The sequence below is a fragment of the Dipteris shenzhenensis genome, chromosome 11 (genome assembly GCF_047967505.1).
Source record: "Dipteris shenzhenensis isolate YYH24624 ecotype China chromosome 11, Dip_SZ_1.0, whole genome shotgun sequence".
In the NCBI taxonomy this organism is placed as follows: Eukaryota; Viridiplantae; Streptophyta; class Polypodiopsida; order Gleicheniales; family Dipteridaceae; genus Dipteris; species Dipteris shenzhenensis.
Genome location: NC_141606.1, coordinates 3,684,144 through 3,705,369, shown reverse-complemented (window position 1 = coordinate 3,705,369; position 21,226 = coordinate 3,684,144). Strand labels below are relative to the sequence as shown.

Genomic DNA, 21,226 nt, shown 5'->3' with positions numbered 1-21,226 from the left:
TTTAGTAAGACCAATCAACTAAATAGTACTGAGAGCAAAGAGAAGTGAGGCAAGTGGACATCCCTACCAAATGTCTTAGGCATAGAATGGTTGCAACATTCCCAAAGAGAATCTGCACCATATTCACAAAACGTTCCTTAAATCTTAGCTGGTTTAACACCAAACCAATGTAGTCCCATCTCTCCAGGTCAAACCTATTGAGATTTATACACCAAAGTGATTGGAGTGGTTTAAATCTACATCAACATCCTCTAATCATGTAGATATTGGATAGGTTTGGATTAGGCAGTGAGGACATTGTTTCTTACTTAATAGATGATCATCCCTTTGTATAGTATGAATCACTCTAGCCTTCCGTTTTGTGAAGGTGATAGTGAATGCAATCTCTTATGTGTTGATTGACTCCAATTTATGTGATTGAGGCAATTCTGAGTGTGTCACTCATACTTGGTTTTATTCCTCACATGTTTTGAGGCTGATACCTCAAATAAATCTTTACTCATCTAGTCCCAATGGAGGAGGTGATAGAATCTTTAAGATTCCGTCAGCATATCAAAGATTTCGGTGAGCCTTCAAAGTGACACATGGCCTTATCCCAATCCTTGGAGGCTTGGCCCAAAAGTTGACATGCATCATCCTACCCACGTGGCACCCTATCTTGAATCTACCACATCATCAGTCTAAGGACACGTGGCATGTTATCTACCATGTGTCTTATCAACCATGTCGACAAGGCGATCATGATGACACATCATCAACTAACCATTCAACTATCCACATCATCTTTGCCACGTAGGCTTGCTGTATCAACAACCTCGATTAGCTGACATATCATCAACCACATCACTAGGTACAATCAGCAGGCCACCTTCGCATCCCAGTTATATTGCCACATCATCTGCCATGTGGCACACAATCCCCTGCCAAGCGTGCTTGTCTCTTGTTAGGCAATGCACGTGAACTAGATTGCCATATCATCCAGTGCTCCACTAGCACACCACTGCACATGCACTATTTTTGCATGTGACTCTAATTGCCACATCATCATTTTCACCCTTTTTTCCCCTCCACCTAGATCCAGGAAGAATTTGAGGGCACTCCAAAAAGAAGAAACGCTCAATTTTTCATGCTCTACACGCTCGTCACATCACATGCACATTCTGGTGCATGTGTCATACACTTTCTAGCCTTGGTAATAAATCCAATTCTTGCACACATATAAGCCTCTACATCGATGCATCTGACCCAGCACCTAAAGGAACTAAAGAAAATGAATTATTTGGTGCTTTTTCATAGCTTGATGGTTGGTCTAGATCGAGATTAGAGTAGTGTGGTTCATTCTCAGAGGAGAGAATGGCAAAGCAGCCAATCAAAGCCATTCCCAAAATTTCCCATATAGTTTCTACTCAGAGTGAGTCCCTTCACTCGCATGCAGTTTCACATTTCCTGAAACCCAACCACCATCAGTTCAATGAGCATACTTCAGAGTTTTTCAGAAGCATTGGCCAATTGATCAGAGGATAGATTGCACATTATTTGATTTTTACACTCACATGCCACCATTGTAAAGCCTATTTGGCTATTTTTTGGGATTGTGCACAACAGTTAAGCCTTGTAAAACCTGTTGGCTATTCTTGGCATTATTTGCCGCAATCTTTGTAATAGAATTGATACATATTGCAATTCTATCTTCACCGACTGTTCAAATTTCACTTGATACAAACGATGTTTTGTAGTTATTCATATAGTGATTTTTCACAGCAGATTGAGTACATTTCTTGCACCATAACTACCACTAGCAACTTCAATTTGGAGGCATTTGCTAAGTTGGACAATCCAAATTATGGCACATGGAAATACCAAATGGAGACCATTCTTGTACTTCAAGACAAATGGGAGTATGTCAATGGGTCTACACCTAGACCATCTGATGAGACTTATGCTCCAGTAGGCAAAGATGGATTCCATATGATTTTTGATATCACTAGCAACACTCAACAGATGAAATGTGTACTAGATTGAATCTACTTCGCTTGCATCTTTGTATGCTTAATATGTGATTAGGTATGCATTAAGCATGTTTAAAGAGAGAGAGACAGAGTAGTAGCCACTCATTTTGTAATTTCTCATCAACTTAGCGAAAAGATTTCTCTCCTTGGATAGGAGAGGAAGTTAGTGAAAGGGAGGATCCCAACTCCATGGAAATCCCTCGCTATAATTTTTATTAATGTGGGCAAGGATTGATAACCTGGCTTTGGAATGCATCCATGCCTTCATAAATAATCAAACTCCCAATCAAGACTAGACAACCCTTGTGAGCTTGAGCTTCCAAGATTACACTTTAGTTAAGATTTTTAGGCCATTGTTGGGGAGATTGATTGGCCATTGATGGTTGTGCTAATATTGGCCAAGCAATTAAGAGAACCTCCATGGTTGTATTTGGTGGGAAACATAAGTGGATCCCATATTTAGAGCTTGGGTTTTTCTTTTAATTACTTCTTGAACTCGTTCCCTTCCCACTCATCTCTTGCTCAAACCCTCAATCCCTTCTCTACCTACAGGTGTGCATGCATTACTAGATGATTTCACTTTCATGGAATTAATTATCTTCCTCAATACTAGTATTGTCTAGATATTGTCTTCTTGTGGCCACCATAGTGAGAGATCCCCTAGTGGGTCTTCAAGGGAGACCATGACAAGTATAGCTCAACATGCACAAATTTCCCCAATATAACCATTTTCCATTAAAAGTCCCTCTATGAAAGCATTTCCTCCATGTGAATGAGGATGGATTCATTCAAGCACCAAGATAACTATAGATCTACCTCATGGCTATATGGATCACCATGTCCTGGCTCCAAACATCATCTCATAAGTTGTAGCTAGAGGTAGGGCAAGAGATTACCACCACAGGAAATTGTAGAGACTTGAAGCTACATACCCTTTCCAATGTGTTGAGGTAGAGCATTTGCAAGTGACATGCCTTAAATACTATGAGATTTGTTTTTTGTATCATCATGAGCTCATTCATGGGTATCTAGACATGATGAGAGTCATTATTTACCATTACCATATATTTATGTAGCAACCTTGTATATTAGGCAAAGGTTCCAATGGGAGTATTTAAGTGACATCTTGGTTTGGTTGGAACATGAATTCATGCCTAAAAAGGCAATGACAACATTGACTACTTTTTGCCTCTTTTAAAAAGTTCATTCTTACCCCCTAACATGGCTTTCATCTTGGTCCCCAAAGTGCCTATGGTGGTAGTATGGTCAAACAAATTTGGAATTCTATATAAATTGACTTAGAGATAAGCAATGGCAATCTATGCTGATGGCACTATGCCCAACTGTCCATGTTTACATGGTCCCTTCAATATGTAGAGTACTTATTGACTCTTACTAAAAGTAGTATGGCTATCCAATCAATGTATAGACATTAGCATTGGGGGAACCCAATGTCCATTCAACTAAACATTGCCTATTAATTGCTTGAATGGTCTCACAGTGACCTCTCATTTTGCACAACAAGCCTTATCAAGAAGATGTAGCCATCTAACCTATACCATAGACCCTTTGTAATATCGATATGGAACATAGTCATTAGACGCTTTGCAATGAAAATCTGAAACCAATCTTCGACTTTATGGATGCGATGAGATAAAATAAGGTGGCCCATTGTGCCTACAATACAAGGATCACCTTGTGCGGAAGGCCTTCATGTCCCTCTTGGCATGTATGACCGCACGCAGTAGGGCAACATACTCCCTTCTATAGAAGGCTCTGTGTCGATAAGGGGGGTGCAGTTATTACGTCTGGTGTGGATGAAAGCTTGCATACTGGAGTGCATTCCTGAGGATTGCTTGTCAGTTGATTGAGCTCTACAATTTCCGTAGGTTTACATTACAGTAGGACTTAGGAGTTCCTGACTGACCTTAGTGCCCCGACTTAGTCTAGACCACATTCTGGCACTCAGAGAACGGTGCCTCTTGCTTGCAGTGGCTGGATACCCAGGCTCCCTCCTCCTCTTCAAGAGTCCGGCAAGTTTAGAGCTGAAGAGCATCCTGCAGTGCCTAACGAAGGATCGAATTGCGATGGTGGTAGAGTGGCCACCACAAAAAGGTCATGTTTGTTTACTTTGATCTGCTAAAGTTCAGTTGTTTCATCACCTTCTAGCTTCTCCAACTAGGTTTCATTTTGAACGACGTTGATCGAATTCGCTACCTTGAAAAATACTCTGTCCTTGTGCAAGTGACATTTTGCGAAGCTCTTCTTGTATGGGCATATATCAAGGCAGAATGCTTTGGACCCCATCAAAATTTGGCAAGGGAGGAGCAAAAGAGGGGTAGTTCTATGGTGCTAAGCCAGGAGAGTTATTCAGCATCTAGAGCCCCATCAAGAAGAGCATTGACGACGATGAAAACAGCTTGACCACCAATCGAGGTTCAAACAAGAAGAAAATGGAGACAAGTAAAAAAGAGAATGTGCAAGCTCTGAAGAAGAAAAAAATGAAGTTTCAAAGTTGACCCACAAAATTGAATAAAGTTCCTTCGTCATATCTTGATGTCCTTCACCGATATGGTGAAGGAAATTTAGACTTTCCTTGTATGTAATCAAGGGGAAAATATGTATGCTTGCATGTTGACACCGACAAGCCAAGCATTAGAGATATTGAGCAAAACCATTGTCTATATTGAATAGTCCATCATGGTAGTAATTGTACATCATTTTGTCTACACACATATAGCGCATTAAATATGTGTACTATAATTGTAAATGTAATTTGAAAACTTTTGCAACTTGCACGGGAAAATTTTTAACGTGCTAATTTAATATTTGTTAAAAGTAGTAGGAATGACATTGTTCTTTAGATATGCACTCCATTTTAAATTTATCTTTTTGCACTTTACAGAAGGACACCCCTATACACGAACTAAATTCAACTTGGATATCACTTTCCTATGGCATAATACAAGACCAACTACTAACATTCAGGTACAAAATCAGCATCCTATGCATTGACGCTACCTCTTCATGAAGCTACTGGATACTACTACTCTCGATGCTTGAAAACTCAATGCCCAAGGAAGGGCCCGTTCCCTCGGATTATAATTCTTTGGGGAAGGAAGAGTGCCACCTCCCTCCCTGCCCACACTATGTGTGGTTATTACTATAATTATACTATATATTATCAGACACACATCTTTCATTCCTCGTTCTTTGTCACCTTCTTATTGTTTCATGATCTAACTTTCTTCCTTGCATTGCTTGAGGTGATTTTGCTCTCCTTGAAGTTCCAATTGTCTCAGCGTTGCAGCAGAGAAAATACACATAGTACGTGTGCGATATACCTTTCGCCTAGAATGTGTACCAATTAGTTTGAGAAATGCAGAAATAACTTATATGCTTGCACCTGGTGATAGGATACAACTACCTTAATGATGAGGCAAATGATTATCGAGAGGCGTCGCCTTGTTGTACGAAAAACGTTTGATTTGAAAATGCATAAATTGCCAATGTTCGATCTTTCTAGATCGAACATTGGCAAACTGGAATAATGATTGCCCGCAACGAATTAAGAAGCTCCAATTTTGCGCTTCATGTGGAAAGTGTGAGCTTTGGACTAGCAGATGTTGCAAACTTTCACAATTCCAAAACACACTGGAATCAAACATAGTCCCTCCTTATTGCTTCTCCAATGTCCTACTTCATGTGCACGCAGAGAAAGTGCATGGTAAGCTGGCATCACAAATGTTTTGTAAGGGGTGCATCTCTCAGCCTTTTCAAAAGTTATACTCAATTCCATATGAGGTCGAATATATACAAGGCATTCTTCGCACAAATGTCTCCCACATGCAAATGCTATTATTGTTAGATGTTAGTATAAATATCAGCAAATTGTCATTGGTAGTAGGGCAGCTGACATCAAGATCATTGTTAGATAATCCTTTCATTTGTTGGAATATAGAAGAGCAATTATGTCAAAACACTGAACATTTCTTGACGGCCACTAGAGACATCCTCTCTTTGAATCTCGCATTGAACCCGCTGTTAAAGCAATACAAGACAATGCTAGAAAGACCTCATCCAATACTAGGGATTAGTGTTGTCTCGCCAGATGCTATCGCAACAATACTAGAAAAACACTCTGCCAATTCTCCATTTGAGGTGATGGGCACTGCACATGAAAGGAACTACTTGTCTAAATTGGAACACATTGACCAAGTTCCCAATAAGTCACAATTCTCTTGGCTGGCAACTAGAGAGGTTGGGTCAATCATCGTATGTACAAAAGAAAATTCAAGGGACCAAGCGGCAATTGCCACAAGACACGGCATGATAGAAGGCGAGGAACTGATGATCGAGAGTGTCCTCTTTCCATTTCTTTTCCCTTTCGGGCATGGTTGGCACGATGGTCGTCTTTTCGTCCATGACTATTTAAAAATGAGGGTGTCTACATTCTTCTTGCTATTCACATTGTACAAGCCGTATATTTTGCTAATGTATCAACTTCGTCAAGCATTTGCGGTAGCAAACGGGACACAAACAACTATCCTTCAGAGAGAGATCGATCAAAAGCATCATGAAAGACCAAACACAACAACCGAGGGGTTGATAAGGGACATAATCAAATTCGAGATCCTAGCAACAATCCCAGGCTCTCCCTTCTAGCATCAAAGAAACCTAAAGGATCTAATGGCAATGGTGGATCATTGGGGTCTATGACATATATTCTTGACATTAACGGGGCTAATGAGGTTATAGACACGCGATAGTTCGATGATCTTGAGCAACTCGTAAAGCAGTACAACCCATAGCTCACTTGGAGAGATTGCCCTGTCGAGTGTGCCATGATTTTCCACCTCAGGTTGCAACAGTTCGTGCACCAATATATTTTTAGCAACAACGGCTTGTTGGGAAGAGTCAATCATTACTTGATTAGGTACGAAATACAAAATTGTGGATCACTTTATGCACAAATTATGCTATGGCTCCATGATGATGATGTTGATCATGCAATGAAGCTGTGTACTCAATTGACTCGTCCCCTCCGAAGCTTTGTCAAAGATACTTGTGAAACTATTTTGTCGCAACAATGCATCTAATTGACACTTATTGCACGCGCGGCAGTACTAGAGCACCTCACATTTCAGCAATATTGGAAATCCTTCACACACCAAAAGGAATGAAGGCACAAGAGAACCCATGCAACGATGAGGATTTATTCGGGAACTATGTATATCCCAGCACATGACTCGTACACTTCACCAATTACCATCCCACCCACCACCTTGAGGGCTTTTCTTCAATGAATTGCTAAAGAAGGTCCCCTTTAGGAATGAGAATGAATTGCTCTCGACATCCAATCAAACAAGGTTGTACTTTTTGGAATGTCACATGCATGGGATTATCTGGATAGAGCATGACATCTCGTCTCGAATTACTGTAAGATTCATATGCTTGTCGATGAGACAAGATAACAAATAACAAACATGATCTTGCAAAAGAGTCCTCTGCGAGCCATGGATGATACTTCTCTGACCATTTGCGAGGATGGCAGTGACAACACAATCCAGAGGAGCCGAATCAAGACTCTACAACTACTAGACGAATGTAAAGGCATGGGTAATAGTACGCTGACAGAAGATCCAAGTGCTATCTACAAAAACATCTTCGAGACAAAAGGCGGGCTACACATTGTTCGCAGAGCACCAGGCTCAGACATTCATGATCAAGTACATTACATACAATCACATTATGCACAAAAAAAACCATAGTTCTGTTAGCGACAACTGGTGTTGTAGCACTACACTTGAGCCGCCTAGCAACAACAGTCCATCATGAATTCACCCTTCCGAAGAAGAACGATATGTTTCATAGTGCACTTTCCAATTCAGATGAACGCTACTTTGCTTTACTTGCGGCAGACACAATCATCATCGACGAGATATCTATGATGACATCCCAAATGATGAATCTAGTGGTTCCACAACTATGCGATGTTTGCAACAACAGTATGCTAGACCTGTTCCAATCCAAGAAGGTCATTCTTTTTGGCAACATGCAACAAACACCACCGCTATGCAAATGTACGATCGTTGCAAAGGACTGTTGCCAAAAATGCCACATCAGTAATTCGCCCTTCTAGAGAATGGAAAGATTTCACTACATGCACACCTCCATATGGCAGCTGGAAGATCTAGATTTCAATACGTTCTTAAACATCATTCGCACAACACCACCAATAGAAGAGCAGATCGAACAATACCAAGGAGGTAGCAACATTCATGGACGCAGAGATGACTATTCTATGCACTCACAGATAGGATGTACATCGATTTAATGACACAATATTGACAGCACGATTCGTGGGCTCAGACATGATATCAATCCAATTCGTTTTGAATGTCACCAACATTGATGAACTACAAGACTAGATTATGGACCTAGATTTCCATGAAGTTCCTCATGTGGCAAACAGGGCAAAAATAATGCTAACAGAGAATATCAACTTGATGATCGGGGCGGCCAAGGGAGCAACAAGAACTATTCAAAGAGTGGAGTCGGACGAAGCAACATCCATATTGGTAAGGATTCATGCCATCCTCTCCTCGACACGAGAGCGTATAATCCTTAGACACTCAAAGCACACACAAAGGGTGCTGAATGGAATGTGGTACCACAAAACCACATTCCCAATCATGCTTGCATATGCCATGACTGGCCACAAGTCACAAGGTGCAACACTACAAAGGAAGACAATAATCATGATATGAGAGTTGTTCTGACGTATGTCATGCTCTCTCGAGTGACTACTCATCAGAATATTTGTATCTTGCATGGCATAAAATCGACTGACTTTGTATCCATGCCATATATCGCACCACCGGAATAAATGAGGTATTTTCTTTAAAACAACCATCACGTCCACCCTTAGGTTTCCACTAGCAGTTTGCTAAGAATAAATAACAAAATAAGGCCGAGATACGATAAAATCAAACAAATGTAATAAAACATAACTAAGTTGCCATTCCTCGTTTTGTCAGATCAAGCAGTCCAAAAAAAACAAAGGAGAACTCAAAGTAATGGCTACCGCAAAAGAGGTAAACCTATATGCTTTTACATTTCGGCTGCCCTACATTGAAGTAAACATGCCTTGACGATATTCAACAAATTTAACACTCACTACTTTGTAGCTCTTCCAACAATTCAAAAGAAAGGCAGTACAAAAGATCGATGAACAGGAACGTGCCTCCAAGACGCAAAAAAAAGGAACAAAGATATTCATCATCGACAAACAAATGCGAAGAGCTAACATAGCAGGAGCACTACTAGCAAAATACATCTATGGATTCAATTCTCACGAAGAATATCATTCACTAACGACAAGAGTGACCCGGATCTTGCTAGACAAACCAAAAGGGTCCAACAACCTCGCAGATGGGCTAACTAAGCACATTATACAGAAACTCTCAGATGGAAACAAATCAGTCAACGAAGAGATGACTCGTTCGATGGCACAGACGCTCCTTGATAAATATGGTAAAGGAATATCCATGTACTACATGATAATGCTATACTTCGCATTCAATGTTGACATCGAAGAGCTCTCCCAATTGGATGAGCAAGAAGCAGATACCATACTTGAGCAATTCAAAGACGTATACAATGTGGAGGCAGGTCAGTGGCCAGTAACTATTGAAAAAGTGACGTACAAGGTGGACTCCAAATTTGCTGAAGAACATTATGAAAAGGTAGGAACCATCTTCCCGACACCAACAAAGATCAAAACTAAAGGTAGAGTACAGTTTACATAATTGTCTACAATCTTCCTTTCAGAACACCATGAGATTAAACTAACACTTTTCTCCATTGTATCCACAAACCTTGCAGAGATAGACCAAAGCAGCAAAATCGAAAAGGAGACTTCAGTAATGAATTTTATTTATTGCATCACTTGTCTTTACAATGGGAAAAAATACATTGGCCAAACTACAGACGCCGTAAACCGACTGCAATAGTATAAGACTAACCCACCAACTAAAATGCTCGATGATGTACATAGGTACGCCCCATTTGAAAGCCACTTCAAAATAGACATAATAGTGTCGAGACTGCAAGCAAAAAGGAGGCAAATATCTGGGAGCGCCAGCACATTCTACGCAGCCTATATTTTGGTTACACCGTTTCAGATCATTCAAAAAAACATTGAGCCGATATCATCACTTTTGGCTACTTTGACTAATATTGTTATAAGTTGCTTACATTAATCTTCGATAATGCAATGCTGTGCGGTTTTTCTTTTCTAAAATTTGAGTCTTTTTTCTATTGTTAAATGAAACTGTCGTAGAAAAGAACACTATTTTATTTTCTAGTTTTTTGAAGTTTAATGTAGTTAACTTATAATAGAATGCTACTAAAATAGCCACAAGTGCTCATGTTGGGATTGTGAAATGAACACTGTTTACAATCACGCCTTGCTGTCTGCGTACCACGGAACTAGTTGGAAAATTATGAGTGGTAGTAACTCGACAGAGAGAGAGAGTTCTAATGTATTGTGACTTAGTTTTTTTTCCCGCGATAAAGTTAAATATATTGAGAAAAGGAGAAATAATTACAATTCACCTTCCAGAGTGGAGGTACTAGCTTTAAACCCACAGCCTTGACAAGGCATTACAAGCATCATTCTTTTTTCCAAAAAGGGCTGTGAGAGCCCGCACTTCCTCTGAACTTTTTTCCATGGGGATCCTAGATCTAGGCGCTCTGTGGAAAACGATGGCATTCCTGTGCCTCCAAATGATGTCTAGCACAAGAGCTCTAATCACTTGTAGCATCTGATGCATTAAGTTGTTGAGGTTTTTATTGTCCCCCAGTAAAGCTGCTATATCCCGTGGGCTGTCCAGAGCTGAAGTATTGCGACTTAGTTAGTTACTAGGACCTCTCCTTCACTCGAAAGTGTTATATCATAATTTTGTAAATTTGTAAGGGCAAAACATGTGACAATAATAGTCATACGCGTTTAGGTCCCATGACATAGCCCCTTAGTAGTAGAATGAATGATTAGCTCCGTCTCCTCGTGCCAAAGACCCATTTGAAGCGCCGTCCATTGCCTTACTCACACCAATTGTTCGCCCTTCTCTTTCCATTCTGTAGCATGCGAGGCGACTAGCTTGGATTAGCCTCCCCAAGGCCACTCAGTGTGTGCACCATGGGACAGACGTTTCGCAAACTTTTCGATAATATCTTCGGCAACAAGGAGATGCGGGTATGTGGGTTGCTACTAACCTGACAGTTTTGGGACTTCGTTTTTTACTTGTTAGTGAGTACCCGAAGTCGTAGGATCTGCCTTTGAAGTCTTGCAAAAACTCTGTTTAACGTTATGGTTCAGACTGCCAACGGATCCGTCGCGGAACGCATTGTATTTTGCGCCGACCTTGGCGCATCAGAAGGTCTATTATGTAATTAAGCTAGTTCGTTCTCGATGTACAGTTTTTAGACTACACATTTCTTGAGCGGAATCTTCAAAGATTCAAGCTCTCTTCTGTCTGGTTTTGCTTTGACCACTAGAATATAACTCGGTTGGTTTGCTGAAAACGAGGATCAGGAGAGACGATCTTCAGATCCAGCCTTCGGCTTGCAGAGTCTTCTCACGTGAGATTTAAGGTTGCTGCAGCTCTATGCATTGGACGGCTTCGTGCGGAAATGACTTACATGATGTCGTATTGCCATCCAAAGACTCCAAGAGAATGATATCTAATGATTATTATTTAATTATCAGAGCAAATGTCACAAGCGAAAGCTCCTTAGAGGGCTTCCCCACGCTTGCCAGTAGCGCTGTTCCAGTGCTATTTGCAGCTTGCTAGCAGCGCCTCATGCTTCCAGGATGCTCTGCAGGTGCATTAACATTGGCATTCCAGCGCCAGCCCGGCAGCTCTGTTTGAGGGTCTGCTAGCACAGGACTACAACGCTTGGGTGATTCGTTATAACTTTGATCTTCCATGCAATTGGATGAAACAGCCTCCGGCATCCCTGCATGCAAAGATGGCGACCAGGGTGGCTGCCCGGGGAATCTGATGGCCCCCCATCACAGAACTGGGTTCTATTGAGCCAAGCCTCCATGGGGATTCGTCTATTCAATGCTAGCTTGAGCGTGGGGAGCTCCTCATAAAAATAATGATTAAAGCCATGTGGGTAAACTAAATTTCCTAGGACTGGATATTATGGATGGAAACCGTCAGAGCATTATTTCAGGCAAACATAATGAGGGAAAATCCTGTCAAGGCAGTATGAATCAATGTTTATCTTCTGCATGAACTGTGCGCACAGGATAATCCTGATGTTGAGCACAGGATAATCCTGTTTTCAACATTGACAACTTGATGCATGGATCGTGTGAATATTAGTGTATGCAGTACGTTGTTCCTTCATGTGTGAGGATACTACATCAGGTTGTTCTTCTGTTTTTCAACAGATACCCATCTGACCAGACTGGCCCTTAGTCAGGTGCAGTCTACCAATTGTGTAGTGTATTGAGCTCGTCAGAGTTCATTGTAAGTTACAAGGTTAAGAGACTGGGCGATTTGTCGACTCATAGCTCTAAATGTCAGCATTGCCTAATTTTTCTTGCAGCAGGCCCATATAATGCTATGGGCACATATTTTGCCCAAGTCATGGAGACTAGGTTCCACTAGCTGTAACCAATCTCGCTTAGGATTGCCATTGGGCAGTTCTGTGTTTCATTGCATGAGTCTACTATGAGATTCGTGGACGATATCACTGCCTCTTCAGAGACGGCTTTGGGCCCCTTTCTAGACTTCTCTCATACCCAGGCCAGAGGTGCCTCGTGGCTTTCATTCATGGAGCGGTCCGACACAGAGAGCGTCTCATGAGATCATAGAGACATGGACGGGAGACCCTATCAGACACTGTTCCCACGATCACAAATAGCAAGCAAGAGAGAGACCCAGAGACTGATACACGACTTTTGATAGAGGACAGATGCGTATATCACGCTCGTTGACATGTCATCTATGTCTGGACCTAGGATACAGTCGATTGGGGTTGCTGTGGCGCTTGCCAAGCGTAGAGCTGTTGCTAGGATATCACGATTAGCTACACTTCCAGATAGTAGACAACGATGTATCGTGAGGTTTTTGCCTGTACAGCCTAGTCCGTCACCGGGCCTACGTTGACATTTCGTGCCGCGTGTGTGCTGTATTGCATTGTATTGACTATGGTAATCATGACATTGACTATGTCCTACACAATTCTCTAGCATGGGTTAGGATGCTCGTTTAGTAGCTCCACCCTTTTGCTCACTGTATCAAGTTTTCTATCAGTCTCATAGACCCATGAGTCTTTAGTAGACTTTAATAAACTTTCTTTCTTTCTTTCCTCCTCCCCAATCAGGTTCCGCTTGTTTTAAATATACATGCAATTGATATTTCTCAAGGACGCATTTGGGTAGTCACAAGTTTCTATAAGTGTAACCGGCCTTCAACAAACTAAAGGGCAGTGATCTTCTTCTACTCAGTCATAAACCTCATAAATAGCCACAATGCAAGCTTCAGCCACTTGAACCACTTAACAAAACTTAGAACAAACTTCAATAACAACAATGGGGAGGCTAGAATGCCCTTGCTCAGTGAAAAGAGTACATAGTGCACCCACTTGCCCCAAATGCCTTGGCGCCCCTTTCGGTATTTATTTAATGCTTCTGAATGGAAATGCTTTACACCAGGGGTTCACCCTTGCCTGTTCTTCTCTACAAATCCTCGATTTGTCTTCTGGGCATCTAATCCAACTGCACCAGGCATCCACTTCTGAACTGACCCAACTGAAAGGCATTTAGGCATCCAAACCACTAGCAAACTGTACCCAAGCAGCCTCAAGGCTATCATATGCATCCACGCTGTCTTTAAGCCTTTTCCCAGGAACACCCTTGCCTCTGGGTGCTTGCTAGAACTTAAGAGAAACTAGAAAGGACTGCAAAATGCTTCAAAGCAGGAAATGCAAACAAAAGGGAAGCCCAAATCCAAATACCCGCTGTCCGTGGTAGAGGGGCGAGCTCAATCCTCGTGCCTATCCCTTGACCAGGTTCCCAGTAGGGTGCACGAGACTTCCAGCTTCAGGGAGATGATAGAAAATGAAGAAAGAGAGTGGAAGGGGGGCAGGAGATAGGCTGAAGAGGACACCGGCCTGCAAATCTGCCCCAAAGCCTTGTCCTTGGGATCTGTGCCTTAAAAACATGCCCTAGCAGCCTGTACAACAGCCTCGGTGCTGTGCCTTTGCTCCGTACACTCCCTACGGCTGCACAGACTGCAGCAAATGACCCGTACCTTGCTGCGGGATCTGCGCTAGCAACCGCACAAAGCCTCAGGATGCGTGCCTGCAACAGGCCTGCCGCGAAGAGCATGCAAGAGATGGAAGAGCAGCCAGAGCAAAAGCAAGAACCAGCAAAAATCCAACGAAAATTGAAGAGGGAGCTTTTGCTAGACTTGCCAGCCTCCAGGAGCACTGTGTACTGTTTTCACTGAGTAGGGGCATTCTAGCCTCCCCATTGTTGTTATTGAAGTTTGTTTCTAAGTTTTGTTAAGTTGTTGAAGTGACTGAAACTTGCATTGCGGCTATTTATGAGGTTTATGACCGAGTAGAAGAAGATCACTGCCCTTTAGTTTGTTGAAGGCTGCGGTTACAATAAGCATGTGGAGGGAAGGGTTCAAACTTTGTATGCCAACCGTTCTATACATTGATGAACTTGAAACACTGGTGATGCATGCAGTAAGCAAGTTGTGGATGCAGCCGGGCAGAAACCTTGCTGCTCATACTTCATGCAGATGGCACAATCTTAATCTCCTTCCCCCCAAAGGATGTGCAGGCAGTCCACTGTGCTTGTAGTGGACTATTAACCAACTTTATTCAAACAAAAATCACAGTGTTCAGTGGTTGTTGTTAGGCCTTACAATGGCTCTCTTTCTTCCTTAGAGAACAGCTTTGAGATTCTCCTCATACGCTTTTGTGCTCTGGCACATTGTTTTGCTTGACTGCAGCATAGGGGATGTCAGTATAAAGGACAGCAACCTAATGCTAGGATAAGTTCAAGGCACTGCGAAATGCCTCAAACTTCTCACGTGGAAGTGCTTTGGTCAACATGTCTGCAACATTGTCATGTGTGGAGACATAGATCATACGGATCTCCCCTGCATGCAACTTCTCTCTGACATAGTGATAATGAACCTTAATGTGCTTCGTGCGAGCATGAAACATAGAATTCTTTGCAACTGCTATAGCCTTTGATTATCAGTGAGAATTGGAGAAGGACCCTCCAATGATAGGTGAAGATCAGCAAATAAGCGGCGTAGCCACACACACTCAGCTGTTGCTGTGAAAGCTGCCCTGTACTCAGCTTCACAGGAGGAAGTAGCCACAATCGATTGTTTCTTACTTAGCCAAGAAATGCAGGCATGTCCCAAAAAGAAACAATTGCCACTTGTGGATTGCCTAGTGTCATAATCTCCAGCCCAATTTGAGTCATTGTAAGCATGCATTTGCAAGTCACCTCCCTTGGGCAACATCAAGCCATAAGACTTTGTGCCTTGCAAGTAACGGAAGATGCGTTTTACAGCTTGCCAATGTGTTGTCTTTGGGCTCGGTAAATCAAAACAAAAAAGTTAGAAGAAACATATATAGAGAAAGGTATAACTTTTTAGCTAGGTCAAACATGAATAATCTTCATGATTTTGTGGAAGGTAACATTAATTGGTCTAACTTTAAGGCTTTATTAGTTAGCACTCATTATACTAATAATAACATAAGAATTCTTAATAAACTAAGACGTCTTAGAAACAAGCATCTCAAGACTTCTGTTTCTATTAGTCCTATTCATGCCACGCAAGTAATTTATGTTGTCTATAACATACATAGTAATAATATGCTTTATGTAGGACAAATCTATAGGACAACTTTTATTCGTTTTCAAGAACATGTTAGGGAAGCTAGAAAAGTTCATAGGAAGAATTCCTTAATTGAGAATTCAAAACCCTTATATGCAGCAATGGCAAAGTCTGGTTTCGAATCTTTTCGTTGCTTTCCCATTGAGCATATAGAGAACCATTTTAATAATGCCAAGGACTTTTACAAGGCTGCTCGTCCTCGTGAATTGTTTTGGATGAGAACTTTACACACTTTCTTTCTAGGAGGTTTTAATTTGGAAGGAAAATCAACTCTTCGTAAAAATAAAAGAACCTCTAAAAAGAACCCTTTGATGTGGAAAACTCATATCAAGCCCTTTAACATTCCTAATTACCAACATAGTCATACACCTAACATCGTATGGAAACCTAAAGTTATGTTACGAGGTTGTCCTAGCTCTCTTGCAATCTCACATGTAGTTCGTGAGTTGCCTCCCTCACTTCCTCTTCCTCCACTTCCTCCTCCTTTAGTTCCTTTAACTTCCTTAGGTCCAAGAGTTTTTGCTTCTCGAGACTATAAAAGAAGACTACTCTACCTAGATAGATTAATGTCACTGGGTCTTTTTTCAATAAAAGTTTTTGAAAAATATAATGTCAAAGTTCTTTTTAATCTTCAATACACCTTGGAAAACTTCTCTTTTGAGGATTTGAATCTAAATAAGCTCCATTATATACAACTTAAAACTTCGTTGGATCGCTTTAGCTTCCTTTCAAAGCAAAGAAGTCTATCTAAATAAGGAACTCTTGATTTGTATTTTTACTTCTCCCTCACTTGACAAGATAGGCTTAAACTCCATTTTGAAGTCTCCTGAAGTAATGGATTCTCTCCCTCATTTTGTGAGAAGAATTTGGAAGCATCCAGTAGTAGCTTGGAAGTATGTAAAAACTTTAGGACAAAAGGCTTTCAACTATGGAGAGATAGGTAAAAGGCTTTCAGAGCATTCAAAATCTTCTATCCTTAAAGAACCTTGTTGTTGTAAAAGTAAGAGATTCCAAAGCTTTATTGATGCTGATTTAGGACATGTAGTCACAGCTGATACCTTATTTTTGCTTTCTAGTAACCGAAGAGACCTTTTCATGAAAGGCACGAAATTTCGATTGTACTCTTTTAAAGAGTCTTGCCTTTTAAAAGCTATCGATAAGGGAATCTCAAAGTTTGTTTTGCAATTAGAAGAATGTTTAGGAGTTAAAAATATCTTATCAGAATGGAAAGGGAAGATTTTGAAGAAAGTTGCTCTGAAACTAGAAGAAGTCTCTTCGGTTAATTGCTCAAAGAAAAGTAACCATCTTTCTAAAGAAGATGAAACTCTTCTTCGAAAATTCCATAGGAATTTTGTCATTTCTTATGTGGACAAATGTTCCAATAACTTTGTTTTTATTTGCAAAAAGTTTTACTTAGAATGTCTTTTGAGAGAAGTGAACTCGTCTGCCAAAACTTACGCCCCTGCCTTAGTTTCTCAAAAGGATTTGATCTCAAAACATCAGAGTTTTTGCAAGTCTTCTGGGTTTGTTTGCAATCCAGATTCCAAGCATACCTTTTCTTTATGCTGCTTGGAAGTTTCACAAAACTCCAAAAAAGCCAAGATTTATTGCAGCTGCTTGTGAGACTACTTTGATGGATGTCTCTAAATGGCTAAGCTAATGCTTTTAGCCATGTTGCCTAGTGTCCATGAGAGGCAGATGTCCCCTCGCACTCAAGCTGGATTTTAAATGACTCTGTAGGAGTGATTATTGTTGTAAAATTTTTTAATTCCTCTCGAAGCATTCAAGAAAGAGAGTCTCCTATTCTCCTTCAAACCTATGATTTTATCACGCTTTACACAAAGATCGAGCTGGAAGACATGAAGTTTAGAATTAAAAAGCCAGTGGCTGAAGTTTTCAAGCTGAGATTTGACAAAGATAGATGCAAAGTGCTAAAAGTTGAGAAAACAGCCTTATGCTTTGACTTCTTGTGGCTAAAAAATAAAGATCATGACATAGGTTCTAAAAAGAAAAGATACACAAAGGTAGTAACTGTGGAAGATGTTTGCTCTTGAATAGATTTTCTTTTAGATAATCTTTACATCACAATAGGTGATTCTTTGTTTCAACAAGTTATAGGAATCCCCATGGGCACTAATTGTCCTGTCTTTTTAGCAAACTTTTATCTTTTCACTTATGAATTTGAGTTTATGCAACGTCTTGTTTCTATCAATACCTGCCCTATCATTTTACGTAAGCTTAGTCAAGTTAGGCGTTTTATAGATGATTTATTTGTACTAGATGTTCCTAACTTTCAAGACTTTATGTACAAAGATGCTAGAGCTTTTGGAGAAGGAATCTATCCTCGTGACTCTTGTGAACTAAACTGCACTTCAAGAGGGGATTCTTGTGTTTTCTTAGATCTTAGACTTTCTCAATCTACCATAGGATTAGAGGTTGATATATATGATAAACGTGAATAACCTGAATATAGTGGTTTACACATTATAAAAATGCCTCACATTGACTCAAACATTTCTGATTTGGCAAAATATGGAGTCATTTCTTCCCAATTCCATAGATTTTCTCGCCTTTGTACAACTAAGGAGACTTTTATCACTCAATGTAGTAATTTGATCACTTTACTATTACACAAGAGGTATAATCCAAGGAAAATAATGAGAAAAGTTCGCACATTCTTAGATATGAAGTTTTTATCTATGGTGTATCGGCCTTAGGTATGTTTAGAATGATTGAACATAAGCTGAAAACAAAAAGCGAGAGCTGAATAGCCCGTTTTTCTTTTAGTTTCAAAAGAGAGTTTGTTTAAGCATGCTTGTGCTTTCTAAGTTAGAAATGTATTTTTGCCTCTTTGTAGAAATGATACATAAGTGTAAAGGGCCATTTAGCTTTTTATGTTTTAAATAAGAGACAGAGAGAGAGAGAGAGAGAGAGAAGTAGAAGTAGAAGTAGAATTTATTAGCGTCCTCGGGGGGCCAAAAAATGACCCATGGGACCCGTCTCGATACAATGTAAAAAGAGTCTCCTCAAGGAGAGGGGTCAGGAGTCTATGAGTGTTGGAAAGGTCACCTCCCCATCTGTAAGCCCCCAAATGAGGAGTGCGTGGGGGAGGGAGACCTAGGGCAGGATGTGCCCAAGAGAGAAGAAAGAGAGGGGGCTGCCACATGGGCAGCACCTCACAGGATTGGGACCTGCAGATGGCGTCAGCATGGCGAGGGTAGTGGGCAGGTGAAGGGCCTGCAACAGACCCTGATGATGGCGTGGTACAGGCGGGTCAGGACAGCAGGATGTACAGGATTACGGCACAGGACACGTGGCTGGGAAGAGGACCTAGCAGAGGCGCAGATATGGCAGGATGTGCAGGCCCAGATGTGGAGCAGGAAATGTGGCTGTCAGTGGGCAGTAGGCATGCCTTATATAGGCTGGACCCTTGCCTTGAATGGAGGGCCAAAGGGCCCTGGAAGTTTGGGCCAAAAGCCCTGGGTTGTGTGCCCTTATAGGGCTGGACCAGCCACAGACTGGTCGGCCAGTCTGCTGCAGGCTGGTCGGTATTTTGCCAGCCCCCTTGGGGCCTATATAAAGAGGCCATTGGGCCTCATTCAATCATCCAACAGTTCAGCAGAACCAGCAGCAGACAGGAGCAGCCAGAAGACATTTTTCTTGGGCCTCATCTTGGAGGTGAAGGAGAGTAGAAGGTGTGCTGCAGACTGAGCTCTCAAGGGCTGAACCTTGGCTGTCTCTCAGGGCAGCAAGGTGTTGTGATCTGGACGGAAAGTCTACAGAAGCTTGAGGTGGAGCACGCGGGCTCGAGTCTAGAGATAGCCAGCTGATAGGAGAAGGACCTTGTGGTAAGATCAGAGAACCACACCATTGGTGGGACTGTGGATCTATCTCTCTTGTATTGTGTCCATAGTTTTGGACGGAAATATATATTTTGGTGGTTTCTCTATCTGGCTGGTTCATTGTCTATTGATGAGTCTGCACATCTATTGAATGCACATAAGTAAAGAAGTTTGTGATTCCACACCCCACACCACACTGTGTGAGCTCCTGGGCATTACTATAAGTCTTCGGTTGCGTGTACCCTCTGTTGGGTCATTTCTAACATGGTATCAGAGCCCAAGTAGGAGGCTCACAGGTGTGGGAGCCTGAAGGCAGGGACCTTGCTGAAGGACGACCCTGATTCAGAAGCTCTAGGGAATCGACTTCAACGACTGGAGGATTGTGCCCTTGCGAGAAGGAGGGTGACTCAGGTTTAGTCAGGTGCGTTCAGAATTCTGGTTTACTGAAATTGAGTTTGGTTGACTTTGCTGTGTGGTATAAACAGCAGAGATGTCGACCTCTACAGCCTCTTTAGCCCCTGCTTTCCCTTCCTCCTTCCCCAGTTTTCTCTCTTACACTATCCTTAACTTTGGAGAGTCTGGGAACCTGGATGGGACTAATTACCCGATCTGAAAAGTGAAGGTCCGGAGTCATTTAGTGGCTCGGAAGTTGTGGAAGCTGACCACGGGAGAGGAGTCGAAGCCGGTGGACAGGAAAGGGGAGATACTCATGGCAGTAGACAGAGAGGAGCTTGAAGCTTGGGAAGACAGAGATGCCCATGCCCTGGCAATAATCATAGGGACTATGGCGGACTCCGTTCTTCCGCATATCCAACTGGCCGAGAAGTCAGTAGAGGCGTGGGCCACCCTGAAAGATCTGTACGAGACAGACAACACCTCCCGGATTGTGCTTCTTCAGCATCAACTCTACAATCTTGATATGGAAGAAGGAGATACGGTACATAGCCATTTGACGAAGGTCAAGGTGGTGAGGGATCAGCTGGCAGCAATTGGTCAGAAGACAGACTCATGCCATCTGGCCTTGATGGTACTGAGGAGACTGCCTTGGAGTTTCAAGAGCTTTGTTACGGCTATGACAGCAGGACAAAGAACCAAACCTCTGACGTTTAAAGAGTTGTGTCCATTACTGCTACAGGAGGAAGCTCGGGAGAAGCTCTACAACGAGGATAAAGATGACAAGGCGATGCTGGTGAAGGATTCCGCTGGCAAAGGAAAGGGCAAGCCTAACGGTGGCAAGTCCAAGCAAGATGACTCTGACGACGAGGGGACTTCGAAGAGGAAGCACAAGAAGAAGTGTTTCTATTGTGATACGCCCGGACATTTTGCAAAGGACTGCAGAAAGAAAAAGGCGGATCTGAAAAACAAAAAGGAGTCCGACTCAGATTCAGAGGGAAAGGCCAAAGCAAATGTGGTAATCGAAGAGTTGTTC

At 41.8% G+C, this 21,226-nt stretch overlaps 1 protein-coding gene across 1 annotated transcript in view; it reads left to right on the top strand.

Annotated features, from left to right (window-relative positions):
• Nucleotides 1–11,024: 11,024 nt before the first annotated feature.
• LOC147896499 (ADP-ribosylation factor-like) overlaps nt 11,025–21,226 on the top strand; it is a 40,184-nt gene continuing 29,982 nt past the window's right edge. The window contains exon 1 of the mRNA XM_087381245.1: nt 11,025–11,268. Within this exon, the coding sequence (XP_087237371.1) occupies nt 11,212–11,268 (57 nt within the window). The 5' untranslated portion in view covers nt 11,025–11,211. The remainder of the gene's footprint in view (nt 11,269–21,226) is intronic.